At 40.6% G+C, this 23,040-nt stretch overlaps 1 protein-coding gene across 4 annotated transcripts in view; it reads left to right on the forward strand.

Moving 5' to 3' along the window:
• PHLPP2 (PH domain and leucine rich repeat protein phosphatase 2) overlaps nt 1-23,040 on the forward strand; it is a 44,658-nt gene that overhangs the window by 13,075 nt on the left and 8,543 nt on the right. For 2 of the 4 annotated variants that reach the window (XM_026081108.1, XM_026081106.1), the window contains 12 exons: nt 5,641-5,831; nt 6,229-6,354; nt 7,603-7,757; nt 11,835-11,981; nt 14,246-14,476; nt 15,202-15,404; nt 15,935-15,995; nt 16,747-16,842; nt 18,941-19,096; nt 19,891-20,091; nt 22,057-22,219; nt 22,826-22,956. In XM_026081108.1, the coding sequence (XP_025936893.1) occupies nt 5,641-5,831; nt 6,229-6,354; nt 7,603-7,757; nt 11,835-11,981; nt 14,246-14,476; nt 15,202-15,404; nt 15,935-15,995; nt 16,747-16,842; nt 18,941-19,096; nt 19,891-20,091; nt 22,057-22,219; nt 22,826-22,956 (1,861 nt within the window). Of the gene's footprint in view, nt 1-5,640; nt 5,832-6,228; nt 6,355-7,297; nt 7,470-7,602; nt 7,758-11,834; nt 11,982-14,245; nt 14,477-15,201; nt 15,405-15,934; nt 15,996-16,746; nt 16,843-18,940; nt 19,097-19,890; nt 20,092-22,056; nt 22,220-22,825; nt 22,957-23,040 lie in introns of those variants that run through there. The other 2 variants (XM_026081105.1, XM_026081107.1) reach the window with 2 other exon arrangements.

The raw sequence follows: 23,040 nt of genomic DNA on the forward strand, positions 1-23,040 counted from the left end.
TAAAGGAAGAAGTATGAGGACTGAAGAGAGAGTTCATGAGACCTGTTTTAAAGAAAGTAAAAGAAAATGATAACAAAGCAGTGGTTCTCTTCCCACTGTTTACTGTCAGCTTTTCCCACATGATATGTAGGGTATTTTGGGGTTTTTTTTTTTTCCTGATGCATTGTGAATCCTTATGCCCAGCTGTGTAGGTGATGAGACTACAAGTGGTGGAAACTATTAATAAGTAGCTCGCATTAAACAGCAGTGAGAGGGAAGTGTGCATGCTGAAGTCTGACCGTTGAGATACTTGTAGGGGCCCAGGAGTTTTATGAGGGAGAGAATGTGAGATTGGTTGGCAGAATGGTGTAGGAATGGGGGGCTTCCTCTCAACAAGACACTGGGAAGACAGAGGCCAGTGACTCAGACTGGATGGGCGAGCTCAGAGCTCAATTGTTATGGGATCTTTACATGGCTCARCAGCACACCAAATGGAAGAAGCTCTCCAGAGCCATCAAACTGCCCATCTATGTGAGATGTGACAGGTGGGAATCTTAGAGGGTCACAGACTTTCTTTGGTGGGGAATTGTCTTTATTCCTGCTATGGCTATAGGTGGACTTGTGTAACTTGTAGGCTGCTGTTGCAGATGCTAGCTCTGCCTGTTGATGACGTCCTTGCACTGCACGGGAGTGTGTGTGCTTGCTAATGGGAGTATGGAGTTAAGCATGGTCACAGTGATTTTCAAGTCCACACTTGGAGCTGGAAAGAGTGAGAGGAGCTTGCCTGTCCCTAGAAATTAAGACCATCCTTATGCATAACTTGAGGAACTGCGTAATAGCTGGGATCCAGAGTGGAAGTCCTTGGATGTTGGCTCCAGGCCTGTTATTAGTGCTGCAATGTGCGTGGCACAAATGTGTGAGAGGGGATAGGGAAACTGGGGTATTGGTGTAGCTTCCTAATTAATAATATCTAGTGTTTGGAACAGTACTGCTGTGGCAGTGAGTGGTCCCATAATTCTTACAAGGTTGGGGAGCTGGTCTTTCAGCTTGACCAGATCCAAGCAACTTATATGTGGATGATGAGAGTTTCTCATCATGGAGGGTATCTTATGCCAAACTTCATGTCCCTGATCCAAACAGGGGAGCATCTCAACAAAGTTGATGTTATAAATAAATATACAACTAACTATTTTAGCTAAGTTCAGCCTGGCATAGACAATGCTAAATGTTTTAAATTTGGCAAACTTAAAACCCTGCTTTCTGGTTGAGGAACAGTATGATAGCTTAGCAGATGCTTACCATTTCTCTGGTAATGAAAGTTTGGAGCATGGTTTGTGTCTTGAAGTGAGGTATATATAATCAGTAGTGAGAATATTTTTCCAGAGAGTCTAATTAGAGTTTTTGTCATCATCTGGCGTACATGTGGGCTACTCAATACCTGCAGGTTCCTGCTGCTGACAGACGTCAGGATCCTTTCCTAAGTAAGACAAAGGACCAGCTGCTGGGGTCTTTCTTAGGGATTATTTTGGATAAAATGCATGTAAACTTAAGAAAGGGAGATTCATAAAACTTGAAACTCATTGGTCCATCATTCAGGCTTGTTTGTGTTTTTTCAAATATTCAATTAAGTCTGAATGTTTAGAAAATTATCCTGGGTTTCTTAACTGGTAAGATACCTAAACAGTAGAGAGAACCTCAAAAAAGCATCTGGGAGATTTTTCATTATCTTGTGGGGATTGGGAGAGTGCAGGGGAGAAGAGGTAGGATGACCTAAAAGTAAGTGTATGTAGATGAGAAGACTGAAGTAGAATTCTATTTTGCTCAGTAGAGTCACAGTGCTCCATTGAAATGAGGTGATCAGCACTGCTAATGCTTTTGCTGCTTGCGTGGGAATACTATTAAGTTGACAGAAGAGTGGAGAATCCCCCAGAAGTCTAGAATATGTGTCTAGTCTAAGTTAAAATAAGTTTCAATTAGTATAGCAATCCAAAACAGTATTCCAGGGAATGGAAATGGAGGGGAGCAGAAATTCTAGTGGCTTTTAGAATGCAACTTCATGAACTTACAAATAAGAGTGCAGTAAGAAAGGACTTGGATAATTTGAGACACAGAGTCCATTACTATTAAGAAATTAGGGCTTGCAGCAGAAGTTGTAAACCAATTGATCATTTTATCAAGAAAGCTCGTAGGTCTGGTCAGATTAGAAAAATCAGAATACATTAAGTATGTAGCAGTCCACAAGAGATGCTTAAAAAAGAAATGAGAATAATAAATGGAGAAGCAATGTGTAAGTAACAATGTGAAACTCTAAAATTCACACCTAGCTGTTGCCTTAAGCTGGATATAATTTTGTACCTAGATGTTTCTGTTTCAAAGTAAGTGTTTCTTTGTAGTTCAGTACACAGATAACTGCAAAGATTGCAGGTCAGTGACATTATTAGTATACGGTGGAGACATGCTGTGCATTAAAAGTTAAATACATTCAAGATCAGGTCTAAGAAAATCAGGTGGAAGTTTGACTTTAGTCCTCCAGAGCTCTGTATAAAATTCTTCATGACATATTTCATCCTTTATTACAGAGCCTGTGGTAACAAGATTTGTAGTCGGCAAAACCCTTGTGTTTCTCACATGGGTTCTTTTGAGATCTCAATAACATGTCATGTCAGTCTATCGTGAGGAAGAGTTCATAGGGTGAATGGATTTCTCTCATGGGAGAAGAATGCAGTATTTCACACTTCAGAATGTTTGCTGTTGGGGTATGTTCAGCATTTTAGCTTGTGGCTATCAGAGGTTGCCAGAGAGCGGATGCTGCAGCCTCTCGATTCTTCTCCAGCTCTCTGAGCTGGCTCCATGTGGAGCGAAAGTTTGTTTCCAGGGGCAGGACTGTTCTAATGATTTAATATTTATATTCAGTGTAGATTTTAAAAGGGTTCATATCTACTGAAATATTCTTACTTTGCTTGTGACTACTCTGAAGTGTCTCTAGGATTCTTTTACACTCTTCTGACTTGTGCCAAACACTTCCTAAAATGCAGCTTTTCTTTATCAAAGAATGATGTAACTTGGAATAGATTTCTGTGCATTCATTGTAGTTTGGTCTTTTGTCATGTGGTTTAAAATGCAGGTATTGAAATAAGCTTCACAGTGTCCTATCAAGACGTTCTTTTGGGGGCTTCATTGCTATTATTTCTCATAGCCCCATTTTCTCCTGATTAAGTAGGATTGTAGAATGACAGATTATAAGGATAGAATGACCATTCCAGTCATCTAATTTGGACCACTTCAGCCTCTAACCATTCCATTATATTATTTTCTTTGGAGATTGAAGAGTTTGCTATTTAATATGTTCTCTGTTTAGTACTATTAGACTAAGATTATGTCACCCTTACCTTCTCTTAGATAAACTAATGATCAAATCTTTATGTCTGTCACGGAAAYGAGTTTTTTCCAATCCTTTAATTATTCTTTGTTCTGTAAGTGGTTTCTGAGTATCAGTTTCCATTCTTGTTGTTCATTCTCTGGTTTATATGTCAGTGGATTTAATTAGTTCTTCCAGTCTGTCCCATACTGGTAGTTCATGTCCAACTGATTGAAAAGAACATGACAGACTCAGCGAATAGTTTTTTGTCTCCAAGGACAGGGGTCTTTGTGTCTCAATGCAGAGTTTTGTATTTTGCTATACTGAAGATCCCATTGTTTATCGCCAGCTTTCAGAACATCAAAATAATTGTGTATTTTGACCTGTTCTTTGTCCAGGTCTTTTTAAATACTTTCAACATCAGTCTCGTTGAGGAAAGAGTAGTGAATAGTGCAGAACCAAGAATGGATTCCCGATATGTCTCCTGGAACACACTTTTAAAATAATGGTTCCTCGTCTATAATTACAGCCAAACATACCAACTGTCAGAATTCCATTTGCTTAGCATGTCTCATATAATTCATACTGCTTTTCTTTCTTAAAAGGAATATTGAGCAGCACAGAAGTGATAATATTTACTGCTGCATAAATATTTGTTATTGAAGCTCCATTGAGGTGCTTAATGCCATTTGTAAGTCCTCCTCTTTAATTTATATTTTAGTTTCTGGATGATGACATCATTTTGAGTCATCATTTAGCCCAAACAGCCACAGTTTGAACCTGATTCAGAAGCATCCACTGTAAAGAGTCAACATGAGACTTCTTAAAGTGACTGTTTGAAAGAAATAGAGACAGTAACTGTAGCAAATACAACWTTAAATAACAACAATAAATATCTGCCATCAGATATGTGTCTGCATAGACCTGTGTCTACATAGACCCTCCATTCTTTTTTGATTTGGCAACAGGAAGAGTACCGTAGCAATCTCAGTTGTTCTGAAACGGAGGCTGTAGTTTCATGAATGTTTTTCATTGTCAGATTGACTGCCTGCTTTAACTAGATGTTTATCTCTTTTCATTTTCTTTTTTTGCTATTTCTGAGTGATAAATATGGTTTTGGATTTCTTGTGTTGGAAGGCTAGTATGGCTCGTTGAAGTATCTATGGTGTCTGACTAGGAAATGTGACATGTAGTAATTCTATCACATATAGAAAAAGAATACTCCAGTTGCAGGAGGGCTGCTCAGATTTTGTTGGACCAGTGCATAGTTGGTCATAAAATCAATATTTTCAGTTTTTTTTGTCATGTTTCTGACATCATGAGGGGAAGGAAGCATAGGAAGCCCCAATTCCTAGATGTCCTGGAACTATTACCCCTAAAACAAGAGGTGTGTATTTATAGACACGTAATTTTAGGAATTATGATGAATAGTAGAGAACTGTAGATCTAATGCCGGATCACCGCCCTGAGCAGCTAACATTCTGTATTGAAAGGAAGGAAAATCTCTAAAAATGATAATTATAATCTTACGATGGATAAATGGTGCTAATAGTCGATGTTGGGGGTTTTCTCTTCCATCTTGCTTATTTCCAGTGAATGTTTGCAGAGTCCTGTTTTATTGATCAGGAGAGTAACAAACAGTAGGCAGTTACTTTGTTCACATTTTCCAAGCCTGTTTTTCCAGCTATTCATAAGAAACTTTGTCTTTTGATGTTTTTTGCTGKTTTTTTTTTAATGATTTCTGCCCCTTTACTTGCATGCTCCGCAGCTAATAATGCCCATAGCACAGTCTACAACCAATCAGTGCTCTAGTACTTCCGTTTAAATCATCTTCAGGGAAATAACTTTCATTCTTCTGTAGCTGCTTTTTCCAGGCTTTCTTTTAAAGCCCAGTGGAAGCCACTTACTTGGTGGCTTCTGTAACTGTCTCACTCAGTAAGACTTTGCAATTACTTTTTCAGCTTGGTCTGAATGAAGGATATTTGGCATGTACATCAGTTTGACAAGGCCTATAATTGCCTGTAGATTTAAAACGCATTACACGGTCGCCATTGTACGCCTTTCAGTATACTGTTATAACGGTCGCTCATCATTACAAAACTGTAAACATTAGTGCACTGACTGAGGAAGTTGCTTGTCTTTCTGCATGAGATTTTTTTCTTGAGTACACTAATATGTCTTGTCTTTACTTGTCCTTTACAATAACTGATTTTGCTTGTTACAGCTGTGTTGCTATTTGTGCTCTCACAGTTGAGAATAAAGAACAAATGGAAAATAAAGGCTGATGTCCCTTTTTTCTTCAGAAAAGCCATGCCAAGTGGAACAGTTAGATCGCATCCTGCTCTCTGGAGTCTATAATGTGCGCAAAGGAAAGACCCAGCTGCACAAATGGGCAGAACGCTTGGTAATTCTCTGTGGTACCTGCCTCATTGTGTCCTCTGTGAAAGATAGCCACACAGGGAAGATGCACATCTTGCCTCTCATTGGAGGAAAGGTAAGACTTTTTCTTCGTTAGCTTCCTGTGGCTTAGAAGGAAGAAGGGATTACAATGATAGGTATTATCCACAAAAAGTTAGTCTAGGCTTTTGCAGCAAATTACTCCATTAACAGGTGCAGAGAGAGTTGCACGGCTCCTTTCTACTTACTTTGCTTAGGTGGTCTTAAGGCTAATAAAATACTTAAAGACACTGGTTCTGTTTTCACATTAGCAGCCAATGTTGCGAATGGGTATCCCAGAAATAATTTCTTATTGGATCCGCTTCAGCAGAAAGATGCTCAAAACGATTTACTTCTGTGTTTCTCTCCAATGACTTTACAACTGTATTTTCAGCAGAGTTGTAAATTGCTGGAGTTTAGACAAGCTGGTTTTGTTCTCATTTTTCCCATTGCAGGTGGAAGAGATGAGACGTCGGCAGTATACGCTTGCTTTTACATCTGCTGGAGCCCAAGCACAAACATACCATGTTTCCTTTGAAACACTGACAGAATGTCAGCGGTGGCACCGACAGGCATCCACGGTGAGGCTCTGGAAGCTGCAGTAGCTGGAGTGGTGGGCAAAAGGGCTGGAGGGAGTTCTGATAGGTTTGGTCTGAAGACAGATTAAGCCATGATACTGAAGAAAGTACCCAGGACCCTTTCCAGCTTTCTTCATTTTTTTTGGTGTGCTCTGTGCTGCGGAGGCTTTCTTTTAGCATTCTCTTGGTGCTCTGCCTGTGCAGCACTAGAAATTCTGCATTTATTCATGCCCATTGCACCTGTTCAGAGTAGCTAGAACAAACCCCAGAGACTGGCTGACTTTATAGCCCTAGAAACCTATGAATTGTTCCTACTGCTGTACCTGTGTCTGCYTGAACTGTGGCCCAGACTGGCATGGGGCCACACTGATAGCTGGAAGCTAACGCAGAGATCATAGGTTAGCAGGGAAGTGTAGCTTGTTTAGAGTTGTATCCTTGTTCCACRTTAAAGCACAATTAGATGGAGATAGCTCAATGCTGAGCCACGCTTTAACCTCATATATGTGTGTGTGTGTATATATATATATTTATGTTTATATTTATATATAAAATTATGAAATGTGAAATGATTTACAGGATAATGCAAGTCATAAAATCTGGAATGAAGCACCTAAGAACTGGAGACAAAGCATACTTAATGAAAGAAGATCTGATATTTGCAGAGACTTTATGAAATGTTGCAAAACCATAATTTATAAAAGCTGTCCTTCATAACAGAAGTGATATTCCTAATAATATTTCCTGAGCAAGCAAACAGAAGAAGGTCAGAAGGAATAGATAGGTCAAGCACAGGTTCTGTAATCCCTAAAGGACTGAACTAGAAAGTCAGCTGCTTCCTGTTGCCACTTGCATCTTTGCATGTGGAAGGTTCACAGAGGTTATGCTTCCTCAACAGTTTCCTCAGTGAGAGATGATTTTCTCCCTTGAGGTGGTCCTCTTATGGCCTAACTTTTCGGCAGGCTCCATGGCACATACAGGGCAGAGTAGGGCTTTCCGTGTGTTCTTGTTGATATCCAGATATGCCTCCATGTCATGTGGCTTGCAGAGACAGTAGTAACAAATGGCATAAACTCAGACTCCATGAACTCCATTTCCTGCGTGGACTGTACCTGTGTTTGGTGGGTACAAGGGAGTTCTTTCATTTTCTTGTGGTTTGTTTACCACTTGCATTCTTTGGCCTTCCATTAGATTATCACTAGACTGAATCAGAGAAAAATTGTTGGCGCAGCTGCAACTCCTCCTTCTTTTCAGGTTGCGTCTCTGCGACTTAGCATGGTTGATCTTTCGTGCTACAGCCTCGAGAAAGTACCTGAGCACCTCTTCTACAGTCAGGACATCACCTACCTCAACCTACGACACAATTTTATGAGACCAAGTGGAGCAGGGAGTCTTGACTCTCTTTGCAGGTCTGCAGAGAATTACTTTTCTACTACTTTGGGGGTTCTGGACACGTCCACCTAGGGATGGAGAAGAGGGAGTGAATTGCCCGTTCTGGTGGGATGTGCACGTCTTGGTAAAAGATTGGTCTTCTGGAAGCTCTAACAAATGAGGAGACTAGGAAACTGAAAACGCTGCAGGCAGGCCTAAGCTTCCAACAATTGACAGTATTCATGAACTCCCATCCACAGATTCTGTTTAAGTTTGAGCTGAATCTTGCAGAGTGATATGCCATTTATATAAATAAGATGCAGAAGTGGTATACTGCTACTTCAACAGATAGCATTTTGGGGTATAAAATAAAAGGTGAGGGAAAGCATAATGCTGCTGTTGTGGGTAAAAGTTTGTAGGAAAAAGTGCAGATCTGAAAAAGCCTGTTTTAGTAGGTTCTTAATGTTAACATGTATTTGGAATTGGCAGAGGGCCTTGAGACTCCAGCTTTATTTTGGGAACTTGTAATGATCTGCTTTTAAGAAGGTAGCAGTTGTATGATGGTATGGAAGTGTGATGCATTCATCTCAGGTAAATGAAGCAGTATTACAGAAATATTTTCTTAATAAATTCTTAAAACCATAACAATTCATAGGAAGATTAGAGCATTGATATCTATATGCTATGCATGCAAAAAAAAAAAAAAAAAAAAGCAAGAAGTCATTCTATGAAGTTCTAAAATCCATTAAGCAGCCTGTAGTAATATTGTCAAATGGCTGTGTCTCTGGAAAACGTTGTACCTTAAGAGAAACGCATTTTGAGAAACCTTGCAAACCTGAAGTCTGGTTTCTTTTTGTATCTCTAGATGCCTATTACCAGGGKTTTTTTTGTTTTGTTTTGTTTTTTAACAGTGTAATGATAAGCTTGGGTATCCATGAGGGTATATGGAAAAAAATCGCTCAACTGTGAGAGTTCTTTGCAGTTTCTTTGAGAGCAAAATTCTAGTCTGTTTTTGTTTTACTTCTGAACTTATTTAAATATTTTCTAACTGCTGATTTCTAATAGATTCTGTTACTGGAAAAGCTGCTTAAAATATTTCAAGCTTTTGCTTTCTACTTCTTTCTTCAAATACATTGCATGCTGTCGAAAGCTATGTCAGAACTTTATTTTCTAAAATGCAATATCGTTGGTTCATAGGATCAGCAAAGGGACTTGAGATTTTTTTCGACCTTGCTTGTAGTTAACAATAGATATGGCATGTCAGAAACTTGACTCTTTTCCCAGCAGCGACTATGTCTGATGAAGCTAAAATCCTCAAGCGAATAAGAACTATAAAAGGAGCCCTCACTTCTAACAATCTTGAATAAATTAGGGCATTAAGTAGCCCACATAAGGCTGTTCATTGCCTTTTGAACAGATTTTCTTTCTGAGATGTTGAGGATGTTTGTCAGATCACAGCCTCAAATGAAGAAACCTGCTCACCTTGCAGTCAGTGTTTTCCGTGCCTAGCGACCGACGGTTCTGAACAGTAGAGCTTTCTGCAATGGCCAGATCTTTTCCTCTGAGACAAACTCTGGAGCTCTGGGAGTCTAGTTAATTATATTTTTAATAATGGAACAAAAAGGATTAATTCAGAGAAAGAAAATGTTAAGCAAAGGACTTCTAGCTTAGTACCTCCCTTTTCTGGAACACCTTGTCAGGTCTGATCTTCTTTGATGGATGTGTGTGTGGGTGTGTGTACACATATATATGTTATCTAACTAGTTGGTACAGAGTTGTACTGAGATGCTTTGGCAACAGAGCAGGATGTTGCATTAATCTGGAAGAGGATACCCCCTTCTGTCTCAAGGCCAGCACCAGTTTGGGCTGCTGGAGCAGAGGGTGGCCATCCCATTGTTGATTTGTTGCTATGCTTCCGTATCTCTTTGCTGTAATCCCAATATGCCTTGTGAGAGCAAAACCGAGGAGCCATAATGAAAGCAGAACTTGACTTTACTAAATGGAAGTATTGATTTTGRTGACCCTGCAGGGAAAGGAACCTGCAACCATTTCAGGATCCTTATTACCTATCGTTCATGTATACAACTTGAATGACAATTGCATTTTCATTCCATTTCTACATCCCTTACAACTGGGGAATACTGGTGCAAAGGAGAAGAGAACAAAATGGGAACTAAAAAGGCTGTTAAGCCTCGTGCTCCCCATTGAATATGACAGTCTGCTCTAGGAGTCTCAGACCAAGTTGTGTCATGTATCAGTTTCCATATAGCTTTTGGAAACTCTTATGCTCCTTTAAAGTTTGCTTTGATATCACTGCAGAGGGATGAATTCTAGAAATCGGTTATGCTGTTGCATTTAATGCCATCCCTCTTGGGGGATTTCAGCACAATATTCTAATGACAGAGAAGAGCTGCCTGCTGCTAAGGGCAGGTACCATAAAAAAAGCTGTTGTAGAATTCCAGAGAAGGCAGTTTCATTTGAAGTATTTTCTGATTCCAAAACTCAGAACTTTGACCTGTAGTAGATCTGCTAAAGTTGAACCAGTTCATGAGAACATTCAAATCTGTATGTTTACTCTAGTTGTTTCCTTTTTATTTAATCCAAAATTGTTGTGAAGTTCCGTGTATGAGATTCTCATTTTCATATCGTGATATCTTTGCATCATATTACTTTTTCTCTTTAGAAGGGCTGTTACCAATGCAGCATCCTTCCTCTTAGTCTTTCAGTCGGATCATAGAAGGGTCTGTTTGCAGTTGCAACACACACAAAATGCCTGTGCCCTTATTTATAAGACAGGGCACTTTCACAAAACAAACCACCCCATGTCTGAGTTTCAGATATGCTCCCTATTCCAAGAAAAAGAAAAAAAAGGATTCAAAGTAAAATGGAGAAATAGGATGCATAGTTCCCAGAAAGATCATTTCATTTATTCTTCTGAATCTCAAAGGAAGTTTCCTTATAAAGAAAAAAAATTTTCAAAACCTTTCAGTATTATAGATACTTCAAGAGATCTCAAGGAAGCAGTAATATTCTCCCTCAAGTTAATATACCTTGTTGTTTTATCTACCTATATTAAAACATGTGCTTCAAGGTAAGAACTAATCACTATTGCGTAGCAAAAAGTATGCTAGGTGGAGCATACTGATGAACTATACGTTCTACAAGAAGTACTTTTCGGTGCCTGCAGAGTAGATTCACAATTGTTTTATAAAAGTATAGTATTAATTTCCCCGCTGAATTCATTTCTGATGGTTCCAGTTTGGAATGGGGAGCATTCTTCGGTCACATGACTGCTTGGGAAAAATACCTGTGTTTCCTGTAACAAGAGATAGGAGTGCCTTGAAGATGCTCTTGCATATTACCCTAGCCCCTGCTCCATTTATTCTCTCCCTTTGGACCTGCGACAGTGATAGAGGAACTGGAATAGACAGCCCTCTGTTAAGTGCAGATGTGGGACTGTAGCGTCTGTAAGCGCTACTTCAGTACTTGAGAGACTGTACCTGTGGTACAGTCTGCCAAGCAAGTGGCACTTCCAGTGTGGAACCCCTTTCAAGGACCTCTGGGTACAGGTCTTTGGGGTTTCCAGCATGGAGTCAGCTCCTTCTTGGCTTTCCCTTTTACAGGTCTGCTAGGCTTTTGAGGACACTTCTACTGTGCCTGGCTTGAAAGGGTATTCCCCTCTCTTATTTTATTTTCAAAATAGTGCAGGTTTTGGTTCACATTTTCAGCTCCTATTTTTGCAGTTTCACAGTTGTAGACTGTTACTCCAAATAATCCTTTGAAGTTAAATTTAGTGACCTGAAGATTTTTAGTCTCCCTAATCATCATCATAGCAGCAGTCACTAGGCAGCATTCTCGCAGGAATCGGAGTAGAATCAGGGTAGTATGTTGTCCATCTCTGAAGAAAAATGTGGTATTTGACCACTCTGAGCATTATGAATGAAACATGAAATATCAGTAAATTAAAATCAAATTTGTGTAGAAACTACCATATTGAGCTAGCTGACTGTATCAGTCAGTGTACAAAGGCTTAAAAAGCCTTTATGACTGTTTTTGTGTGTTTTTGCTTCTGAGACCACGGAGGTTTGTGATTTAACTAGTATTCTTGCCATTAGGTTTTCTCAGTTGAAGAGCCTGAACCTGTCTCATAATAGACTGGGAGAGTTTCCTGTATCACTGTGTGAGATCTCTACTCTGACAGAGCTCAATATTTCCTGTAATGGACTTCACCACTTGCCAAATCAGATTGGTAAACTGTTGACGTAAGTGTATTCCTTTTATCTGTGGTCATAAACTTTCCTGGTGCTTTGGTTGAGCATAGTCAAAGTGGAGATGCTACTTATGAAGGTACGAGTACTCGGGCAGCCTGCTCTCTCCATGAAGACTGACTCATGGATTTGACTCTAGCAGAAGGTTGAGAACCAAGATGTACAATAAGCTTTGTTTTTCCTTGAAAATTAAGAGATCACAGTATATTTATACAGTTGCCATTTAAAAAGTCACTGTCATTTAGCAAGTTATCTTTCTTCATTTATGACTTCCTGCCTATTCTAACTATGTAAAATATGCCAGTGTAAATCACTTTTCTAATAGTGGAGGTTAATGAATTTTGCCTATTTGGAGTGGCCTAGGAGGGCACTTAACAGTCAGTTACCATTACTTGACTCACAGGTGCCACCTTGCTAACCACAGTAACTTGAAGGCTTCAAAGCATGTGAATATACTCTCARTTAAGGTTTTGTAAGTTTGAAGCTTTTTCTGTTTTATGGGTTTTTTTTGTTTTTTGTCTTTTAATTTGAATTAGAGTGACTTGCATGATTTCTTGTTATGCATCATCTGCTGCTTAACACTATATTTATCATTCCTTGGAAGCAGGTTTATATAAAGGAAGAGTTTCTCAACAACAAAATAGATTTGAATGCATCTTGTTCTCTTTGCATATGCTGCCATCTTGCATTCCCTTCTTCCCTGCCTTCTTGCTATTTCCTTCTTGCATCTTCTTCTAATCAGATTCTTTTTTTATTCCTGCTATTATGGGGGTGCCTTATAGGTTAATAAATAAATAATTTTTTGGAAAATAGCATTCTGTTGTAATAACAGTTACAAAACAATGCACAGAACATTTTCCTGATTTTTACAGTTACTTTTAATATAATACCTTTAGAACTAGCATAAAGGGTGAATCAACTACCACATCAGTTCAGACTTTTCAAAAAAGAGAGAGATTAGTGTATGTTTGAGGTGTTTGTCACCCTTTGAGTTAGCGTTGGGTTTGTTTTAGTTTGTAGCTATTTTTTGTGCTGCTCTGGGTTGCTCAGTCAGTACTTTTTTGAGTTTGCACACAGCAGCTGCAGCTCTTAGCATTGTTCATCGAACCTGTGATTCCCTGCTATTCCTGTCAGGTCTGGAGGCATCCAACAAGCAGCAGAGCAACTCGGTTCCCCCACCCCCTACTTTTCCACAAYTGCTTTTTAAAGTAGACAATTTCTCTGCCTTTTGGAGGTGAATCTCAGAGTAACGTCCTTCCAAATAAAGACCATGCAGGAAGGCAATTACTAGTTTGCTTCTGCTCACACTACTACCTACCTGTCCATTTCTCATGAGCAACTTGCAGCAGCGCATACAGAATGTTAGTGTGCATGTGCTGCTGCTTGTAAATAGACTCCTTCCTTTCTCCAATACTCATGGCCCCAGATTTCACTTCTTCCATGTCAAGGGCTCTTCAGAAGGTTCTTTGCTGGAACACAGTTGGTGACAATAAGGGAATTGGCTTTTTTTTTTTTTTTTTTTTTTTTTTTTTTTTTTTTTTTGATTCTCAAAAGTAATGCAAACTTTAAAACAATTCATCTTGCAGCAGAAAGCTGCAAGTTTTACCATGGAAAATATTGTTTTCTGAGTGGCTGAATGGAAGACTAGAATGGAAAAAGTTAACAGTGCTTTATTACTGTAATAATTGTGATTAAACTTAGAACAAGTGCCATAATAGTGATATGAGACTCCAGAGACTGGATGATGAAGGTGCAATTAATTTTTATGTTTCGGCTGTTACCAGGTGATGGGATATCTTTAGGACTGTGAGATAGGTCTGTACTGTTATTGCTGTTGTTTGAAGTTTGTTGTAGGTCTTTTAAAGATTGTCCAGCATGCTAAATGAGTTCTTAATTTGTAAAAATCTGGGTGATTAAGTAGATATTGTATATTTACGCCATAGGTAGTGATTTGTATTTTGCTTATGTTAACTTACATTATTTGGCACAACCTTAAGTTTATCTCTAAAATAAATTTGGCACTCTTTGGTATTGCATACGTGCAGTTCCAAGCATATTAGGCATTAGGTGAGTGAGAATGATAAGTATTCCAGTAACTTTATGTGTATAAGAATGAAATACCAATTAGGTACCATAAAAAATAACCACACTGAGAACAGCTAGCTGTACAAGTAATTCACTAAAAATGCTAAGTGTGATGTTCACTCCCCTTCACTGATTTTTTTTTTTTTTTTTTTTTTTTTTTTCCCCTGCTGCAGTCTCCAGACCTTCTTACTTGATGGGAATTTTCTCACATCCTTACCAGAAGAGCTGGGAAGTCTGCAGCAGCTTAGTTGCCTTGGGCTTTCCTTCAATAACTTCTGTGAGCTGCCAGCAATTTGTGAGAAACTCATTCTCTTGGACAAACTAGCCCTGGCAGGGAACTTGCTGGAGACCCTGGATCTTGCAGCGTTGAACCGTATGAGCCACATCAAAAGCGTAGATCTGAGGTAAGGGGAGAAACTTGCATATGTATAGACCAGGTTGTCCCTTTCCCCTTGCACCAGAGGAGCTGTAAATTTTAGTACATTTTGCGGTAAGCCAGATGTAATTCTTCTCTTATTGATTCTTTAGCTTTCAGGGAGTTTTGTTTCTGAGGGTGTGCAGAATTCACTTGGAGAAACAAGGTTAAGTGAGCAATGCCTGAGCCACTGAATGTGGCTCAAGTCCTCTAGTTTGCTCTTTGAATATGCTACTACCATGAGCTATGTAGCTCTTTGGTCTCTGCTAGCCTTTTTTTACCTTTTTTTCTGGAGGTGGGCTAATTCTTTATTCTTCAGGCTGCCATCTGCAGACCTCTCAGAAAGGGACAAAGAACGTTCTGATTGTGGCAAGGCCAGTACCTCGTCTCTGCATTACCTTCCTCTGTCTATGCTACGTAGCTGTCCATTGACTTGGCTTCTAGTTTCTAGGCTGTGGTCTTCAGGACCTCTTAAATGCTGGGGAATGAGTGTAAGTAAATGTTTCATAAAGCAGTGCAGACACAGGAATTGTTATTCTTTGTATTCACTTCCTGAAAGCCCCTCATTACTCTTTGTACATCTCACTGTGCTCATCTTTGGGGTTAGTCTTCAGGAGAACTCTTCCTTTCCTCTTCTTTCTTCTCTCTTCTTATTGATGCCCTGTGTTCAGTGTTCTGTCTTCTGACTTGTAACTCTTATCTCTGAGTGTTCAGGCTGAACAACCTGAAGAGAGCAGCAGTTGACAGCCTGGAGGGGAATAAATCCGTGACCTACATGGATTTACGAGACAATCAGTTGATGGATCTGGATCTGAGCTCCTTGAGCAGCCTGGAGCAGCTGCACTGTGAACGGAATAAGCTGAAAGAGTTGACGCTGAGTGGCTTCTCCCTTCGGGCCCTCTATGCCAACAGCAACTGTACGTCTGTTTGCCTCCTTCACCTGCCTGCTCCTTCTGAAGTCCTGGGAACAAAGGAAACAGCCCTTTGCCTTCTCCCACACAGAAAAATAGTTACACCAATGTTACGGTAGTGAGACTGTACATGATGGGTCTTCTGGGGTCAGCTCCTAGAGATCACATTATGGATACAGGTGCACAGGCCATGTAACAGGGAGAGATTGTGGTGCTGAATGGCTGTCCAAGGAACTTGTCTTCCAGTGAGATCTCTTTGGGAGGGAGTCCATACACAGAGGTACAGTTCTTTCTTGTTCTGGTGCCCCATGTGGCAGATGGAGCATGGGACGGTGAGAAGAAGTAGCACCATATGGCAGATGTATGAAATGTAAACCCTGTCCTGGGAAGGGTGATTAGGGATGTTGAGTGTCCAGGGAGTAAGACTACAAGTCTCACTTGCTAGTTAATCTAGTTCTTTGCTGCGTGCTATGTGTGCTCTGTGCTGTTTTCCCTCTAGAGCTCTGCACTCACAATTATTTGCTTTACTTCATCAGGTCTGACAGCTGTCAGTGTTTATCCAGTTCCTGGTCAACTGACATGTCTGGAACTCTCCCGGTAAGTGACTTTACACTACAGAATATAAAGCACATATCTGAACACCTTTGCTGATTATTGCAGCATTTTTTTTTTGAGCTTTTAAGCTTCTGAAAGAGTTGAGAGCAATAAAGAGAAGACACTGTCATCTTCACAATAGAACTGGAAATCCCAGCACTAAAGAATGATGAAAATGTCCCAGACCAGAAGCCCCTTTGAACAAGTTTGACCTGACTAGGTGACTGGTTGTCCTTCAGATATAGGTTGTAAGCAGCAAAAAAAGCCAGGTAGGGACATCTGAACTGGTGGTAGCTGACTGGTCTGAATGATGGGAACCTCTGGAGCAAGCATTTGGAGTAACTGCTAGTGATCACTACTGTTAGCTTTATTGCCCATGTCTCCCCTTGGAGTAGCATTATCACACATGGAAATGGGAGAGCCAGAGGACCTGATCGCCTTTCGCTTCAGTTCTGGGATGATGCACACTATCAGAGTAGCATTGTGTAGCCTGTTCTGTTGATGCCAGTGCTATAGACAAACAAAAGCCTGATCAGTAGAGTCTTGCATCGGTACTTTCTACCAATCATGCACCAGCTTAGTTTGCATTACACAGCTAACCGTGAGATAAATTCCATGTGTCTGGCTCAGATTCTGTTGTTCATTTCCTGCCCGTTGATTTTGGTTTGGCTGTCATTAGTGCCATGCAGTGTTCAAAGAGGGCATGTTCCATACAGAGTGGTGATATCTAGCTTTTTCTCACTTCTTTTCTAAGCAATCAACTGCAGTGTGTCCCAGACTGGGCCTGTGAAGCAAAGAAACTGGAGGTTTTGGATGTGAGCAACAACCTCCTCGTGGAGCTCCCGTCAAGGTCAGCAAACCTTTTGTACAAAGCTGAGCTTTCTTCCACAGGGAGCTGAGTGGGGAAAGGGAAGCAGTGCTAATCCGGTTGTTTTACTCCTTGTTGTGCAGAGACACAATCAACTTTCTCTGTTGCAGAGTGTCCAAAATACTCTGTATTCAAAAGTTGGAAAGAACTGACTTTTGAATCAGCCTCTTGAATAAGAGGCACCAGATAATTTCATCCTGTGCATCTGGCTTCTGCTGCAGCTGTTTGCAGCTGAACTGGAACATGCTGCTATGAATTATCTTTATTTGTGTTATGATAGTGTCTGTGAATGCCAGTCATAGATGAGATCCTAATACATCTTGCATTGCCCTGGAGAGGTTTCATCTGTTACCTTTGATAGGTGATCGCAGAGACATGATATAGCTGATCTCAAAGGCTGCTTTCACAACAGTCAGCCACCTCCTTCATCCCTGCTCCTCTCCCAGTTTTTGCAGAAATGTAGTAAAGGGCAACCAAGAACTAGCAGAATTTTGCAGATATTTATAACAATTTCTCCAAGGTACCAGAGATATCATGGGGAGAAGCAAAGCACTGCTGTTTTTAGCCTAACAAGCGTGTTTGGTGTGGGGTGTGGTTGCAAAGAATGAGAGGCAATTTGTAGGGTAAATGGTACTGAAATTGAGTTGAATTGAAGGGTGGATTGCAGTGAAGAAATGCAGAGAGCAGTTAGAACAGTTAAAGCAGCAGGCATAGGAAATGATCTTTGCAGCAACATTTTAATGGCTCTTAAAGGCAAGTCTCTATATCTCAAAGGCAAGAAAATGATGTGGCAGGGACRAGATGAGAACTTAGAAAAGAATTTTAGCCATGCAGATGGATCACAGAATCACAGAAGGGTTGAGGTTGGAAGGGACCTCTGGAGATCATCTATGCCAACCCCCCTGCTCAATCAGGGTCACCTAGAGCACGTTGCCCAGGACCCTGTCTAGACAGCTTTTGAATATCTCCAAGGATGGAGACCTTGCAACCTCTCTAGGCAACCTGTTCCAGTGCTCTGTCATCCTCACAGTAAAAAAGTGTTTCCTTATGTTCACATGGAACTTCCTGTGTTTCAGTTTATGCCCGTTGCCTCTCATCCTGTCACTGGGATGAAAACAAACACATTTTAAGTATGGTATGGAAAAAGAATCTGCAGAATCCAGACACATAAATGTATATTGTGAAAAGAAACTCAGGCTTTTTTTAAAGGTTCCTAAGTGCTGGAATTTACCATATCCGTTGGGGAGCTCTTCCAGTATGTGTTTGTCCTCAACACTGTAGGTGCATATCTTACTTCCACTTTGAACTCTGCTACCTTTGACTTTCAGACATTGATCAGGTTAATCTAGCAGACTGTGGCATAAAGAGCCTTGCATACGGGCTTATAGATCACCGTGAAGTTGCCTTTTACCCTTAGTTATCTGAAAACAGAATTGTATCAAAGTGATGCAAGACAGTGTTGAGAGGAGATACCCAAGCCAGCTCTGGATTCATCAACTTGAATATGGAAACTGGTGCCTCTGCATTTGCATGGCACTTTGCCCAGCATAATTAGCTATGTTAAGAAACCACAGCCCACAGAAAGAAACGGAAGTAATTGGCCTGCATAGAGCAGTRCCCTAATGCAGCTCCAGCATTTCTGGGTCCAAAGTTCTTCTGTACAAGGCTGTCAGGATACAGTTCCAAATTATCACCTCACCCAAATGGGCAGGGCAGTTCTAGGCTATGTCCAGATGTGTTCAGGCATCCTTTCTCAAAACTCCTGAAATTCTSTTTGCAGTTAGTGGGGATAGAGGCTTTTTATTTCAATAAAGACTGCAATTCTTGAGAATGTGACAACAGCCTCAGAAATTAAACAGGAGGGCTGAGCAGGCTGTTCAAGCTCGGAATCTAAGTTGGCACAGGGGAAGCATTCTTACCCCATGTGCTTTTCTTCTTTGTTGCATTTTATGGATCACTGTATTTTAATTTTCTTTAGCAGTATAGTCAAATTAGAACTGGTTAAATATCCCCTTCTCCCATTCTGGGGATGTGAGGACGAGTGAACCAAGTTGGTGTAGTAAACCTTGTGTCTTTCTAGGATCCTCAGCAGCCTGAGCCTTCGGAAGTTGATGGTGGGGCACAATCATCTGCAGACCCTTCCACCTCTGCTAGAACACATTCCACTGGAGGTGCTGGACCTTCAGCACAACCTGGTGTCTAAACTCCCTGAGACACTCTTTCTCAAGGCTCTGAAGTGAGTGACAGGAGCATGTTGTCTTCTATCTGCCTTACCTTTGGAGCTGTGAAGGCTAATAGTGGCATCTACGTGACTGTCCTTGTGGGGTGCTGTAGGCTTTATTGCCAGTTGCATAAGAGATAATGAGACATGCACTTTATGAGGAGGTAGTTCAGGTGCCATGAGAGAAGTCATCAAGCTGATTTGAGGAATCAGCCCATGTTACTGATTAATAATGGGAAAACAGAGACTTGCCTAACCCACCAGCCAAACAGGGAATTAGCTTCAGTTGCAGCTACTTCTAATACCATATTACTCCCTGGAGAGCTTTGCCTTTAAACCAGTGCACAAATTCAGGTGCAAAAGAGAAGTCATACAGATTCTCAGATGTTACGGTGGAAGGTACATCAGGTCCTCAGAGAACAGCAAGAGAGACCCTTACTGAACAAACAACCCCTCATAAATGTTTATATATTCAGACATGAGTCATCCCTTCCTAAGAGACTGTGAGTAAGAGCTTATGTAGTCTGTTTCCACCAGTATTACCCACCCTCTCAGAGGCTCAGCTCGTGAGCTCTTCAGTACTGTTTATTGTAAAATGCTGTGTGCATCTGTAGTGCTGTGTAGCTAATAAGCCATTTGTAGACTCATAAATCTTAATCTGAGTAGAATTGTTACACTGTATTGTCTGACCTCCTGCCTAATGCTGTTGCTCTGTCACTCTAGGCATTTGTATAGCTCTTCTTCCTACTGTTATTTGGAGTAGTTTAGATGACGTGAAGTCTGATGGTTTTTGCACTTGCTATGGTTAGCCTCAGGTACCTGAATGCATCTGCAAACAGCCTGGAGTCCTTGCCCTCTGCATGTACAGGGGAGGAGAGTCTGAGCATGCTGCAGCTGCTTTACTTGACCAATAATAACCTCACAGATCAATGCATCCCTGTCTTGGTGGGACACCTGAACCTACGGATCCTTCATCTGGCAAACAACAATCTACAGACCTTCCCTGCAAGGTAAATACATAAGGCTGGTGAAGGAAATGGTGCTTACTAGCCAGATGTGGCTGCCTTACTTTGATTGTGCCTGGATCAGTATCAAAGCAAGATGCTATCTCTGAGGYTTGATGACAAAAGCCTGCCGTTCCCAGAGGCACACTGAGGAATAGCACATTGCTTGGGGTGATTGGTTCAGGGTAATGCTGGCTGCAGTGGTTCCTATCCTTCTAGGAGTTGTGGTGAATGTGTTTGGTGGGGGGGGATGGGGACAGTACTTCTGACACCTTCAAATTACTGGCATGCAGCTTGCTGAGCTGCTGTTACTCACTTTTCACGGTCTTGCATTGAAAGGCCAGAAGGCCATCATCCAGGCTTGTCTGAACCTGTGCCCAATGCAGGTCAGATAATTTTATCCATTAATTCATATACTAGGCTCATAATTGGAGTTGAAATAAAGAGAAATCCATGCTTAATGTAAAAACTTAAGAGGCTAGAGACTTCCATGTGTTCCTAGTAAGTTGTTTCTGTTGCTCTCAGTTTTGTAAGTCTGCATCTTATTTTTGGTGAGAAATATTTAACTTCCTCCATCAACCAGTATATCACACTGTCTTTCTAATATGAAAGCCATGTAGTATCAGATATTTTCCAAGTGTAGCTTAAGAAACCTTTAGCTTTCTATTCAGTATGATAAACAGTCTCAGCCTTTTTAGCTTCTCAGTGTGTGGGGAGGCTTCCAGGCCTTACATCATTCTTGTAGCTCATCTCTGAACCCTTTCCAATTTTCAATGTTTTTCTGGGTATTTGGATAGCAGAACTGGACACAGCTCTACTGAAAATCAAAAGCAGAGGTAATTTGGGCTCCCAGCACCTACTTGAGTCCCCTTCTGGAGACATCTTATTATATACTGTTTTGTTCTGTGTACTAGTTCATCTGACTCATAAGCCTTTTTTGGAGCCATGACTCTGAGGATTGTTTTCTCTCTAATTGTGGCTGGTAGAAGTTCCTATGTGCACAACATTATTTCAGTAATTTAAATCACATGCTGTTAAGGTTACCAAATAGTTCATATTACTATATGTTGAAACTGTGATTCCACCAGATTCTTTTATCTGCAAATTTTACTAGGTATTGTTTTGTGAATATGTGTATATTTTTATTATTAATCATTGATCTACTGACTCTCAGTGAATCAGATATACACTGTTGCAGAGACCCTACTAGAACTTTCACTGAATGATGATTCTTAATTCATTATTACTTTTTTAGTGTCCTCTACAATCCAGTAATGGGGTACTGAATGTATTTGTTTCTACAGAATATAGTATAGAGCTAATGCTATACTGGTAGACTTCTGTGTCAGCTGAATTTGTAGTCTCATAAAAAAAACAATTTCTGTTACATTAACACAAAAGTATAAGTAATTTTTTTTGTCATTAACTATGTCAGCACAATTAATTTGGTATTGATTGCATCTATGCCAGCCTTGCCGTGATTCTGCCTGGACCTAGTGCCAGGCTAAACAGCCACTTCTAGATAAATCTGTTTATTCCTACAAAGTGCACTTACACAGCTTAGCTTTTTCCAATCATCTGAGATTTTCTAGTTTTCATGATTTCTTAAATGGTTTCATTAATAGGTTGAAGAGCCCTTTTGGCAGTTCCTTTGAAAGTGATGTCATGCAGTTTRTATGTCCTGCAAGTTTTCAAATTCAAATATCACAACCCTCTGCTTTAGTACTGTAGGAGTCAGTGGCGAAGGGAACTGACTGTCTGGATTTATACAACTGTCTGTTGTATAAATCCAAGACAGGCATTTGGGGACCCCCAGATCTTATTACAGCATCTCTTTGGACTTGCTGTCTCCTATTGATGAATCAGAAATGTAGCTGGTAAAGGACAGTGTCTGTGGATACTGTGTCTGCAGATTCAGAATGTGACAAGTTCTGGTCTATAAGGTATAGTATACTTTTGTTTCTCTTTTAGCAAACTGAGTAAGTTGGAGCACTTGGAAGAGCTGAATCTCAGCGGCAACAAACTGAAAACAATTCCCACAACAGTGGCAAACTGCAAGCTACTTCATACGCTTATTGCACACTCTAATGAAATCAGCATCTTTCCAGAGATCCTGCATTTGCCCCATATTCAGGTATTCTTATGGAGAGAGTAAAGAGGTATCGGAATGAGGTTTGGGTGGGAGAATGGAAAGTAACTGATAGGAGAGGAACTAGATATCTCAGCATTTTGCTTGATCAGCCTGAGGGTACAGAATACATGTTCTAAATCTGTCGCTTCTCTTAGTTGAACAAGGATGGTTCATCCCTCATTCATCTTCATCATCTGTCTCAGACTTGATATATTTCTGATGCATCATTTGAGGCAGTAGGGAGTGTTACATAGCTAGGTAAATGTATGTATGTATAGGCCTTGTATTATCTTTAGTGAGACCTATTCTTTCAATATTGGGGTCCTGGCTATTGCAGGTTATAAGTATTTGCTGCTTATAAGTTACTCTTCTGCTGACAGGTCAGCCCCATTTTTCACAGCCTCTTTGTGGGATGTGATGAGTGGTGGGTAAGAAAAGTAGCAGTGGAGTCTCCAGTGGGGCAAGGATARCAGGATCATGGGGGAAAGGGTCACAGAGTAGTCTATAGAGGTAAGGACTACGTGATGTTAGGAAGGAGCACTAGAGTAACTGATCCCGTGAGGGAACAGAAAATAGTTCCTTTTTCATTGTGCTTTTCTGATACTGCAGTTTGTAGACTTGAGCTGCAATGAATTAACCGAAATCCTGATCCCTGAGGCACTGCCCAGTGCCTTGCAAGAGTTGGACCTGACTGGAAACACAAACCTGGTGCTAGAACACAAGACGCTGGACATCTTCAGGTGAGCCATTGAGATGTCAGGCCTGTAATGACTTGCACAGGGAAGGGTAACACTGTCCGAGGAGGGGAAATGGGATACCATTGT

The sequence above is a fragment of the Apteryx rowi genome, unplaced genomic scaffold (genome assembly GCF_003343035.1).
Source record: "Apteryx rowi isolate R43461 unplaced genomic scaffold, aptRow1 scaffold_537, whole genome shotgun sequence".
NCBI lineage: Eukaryota > Metazoa > Chordata > Aves > Apterygiformes > Apterygidae > Apteryx > Apteryx rowi.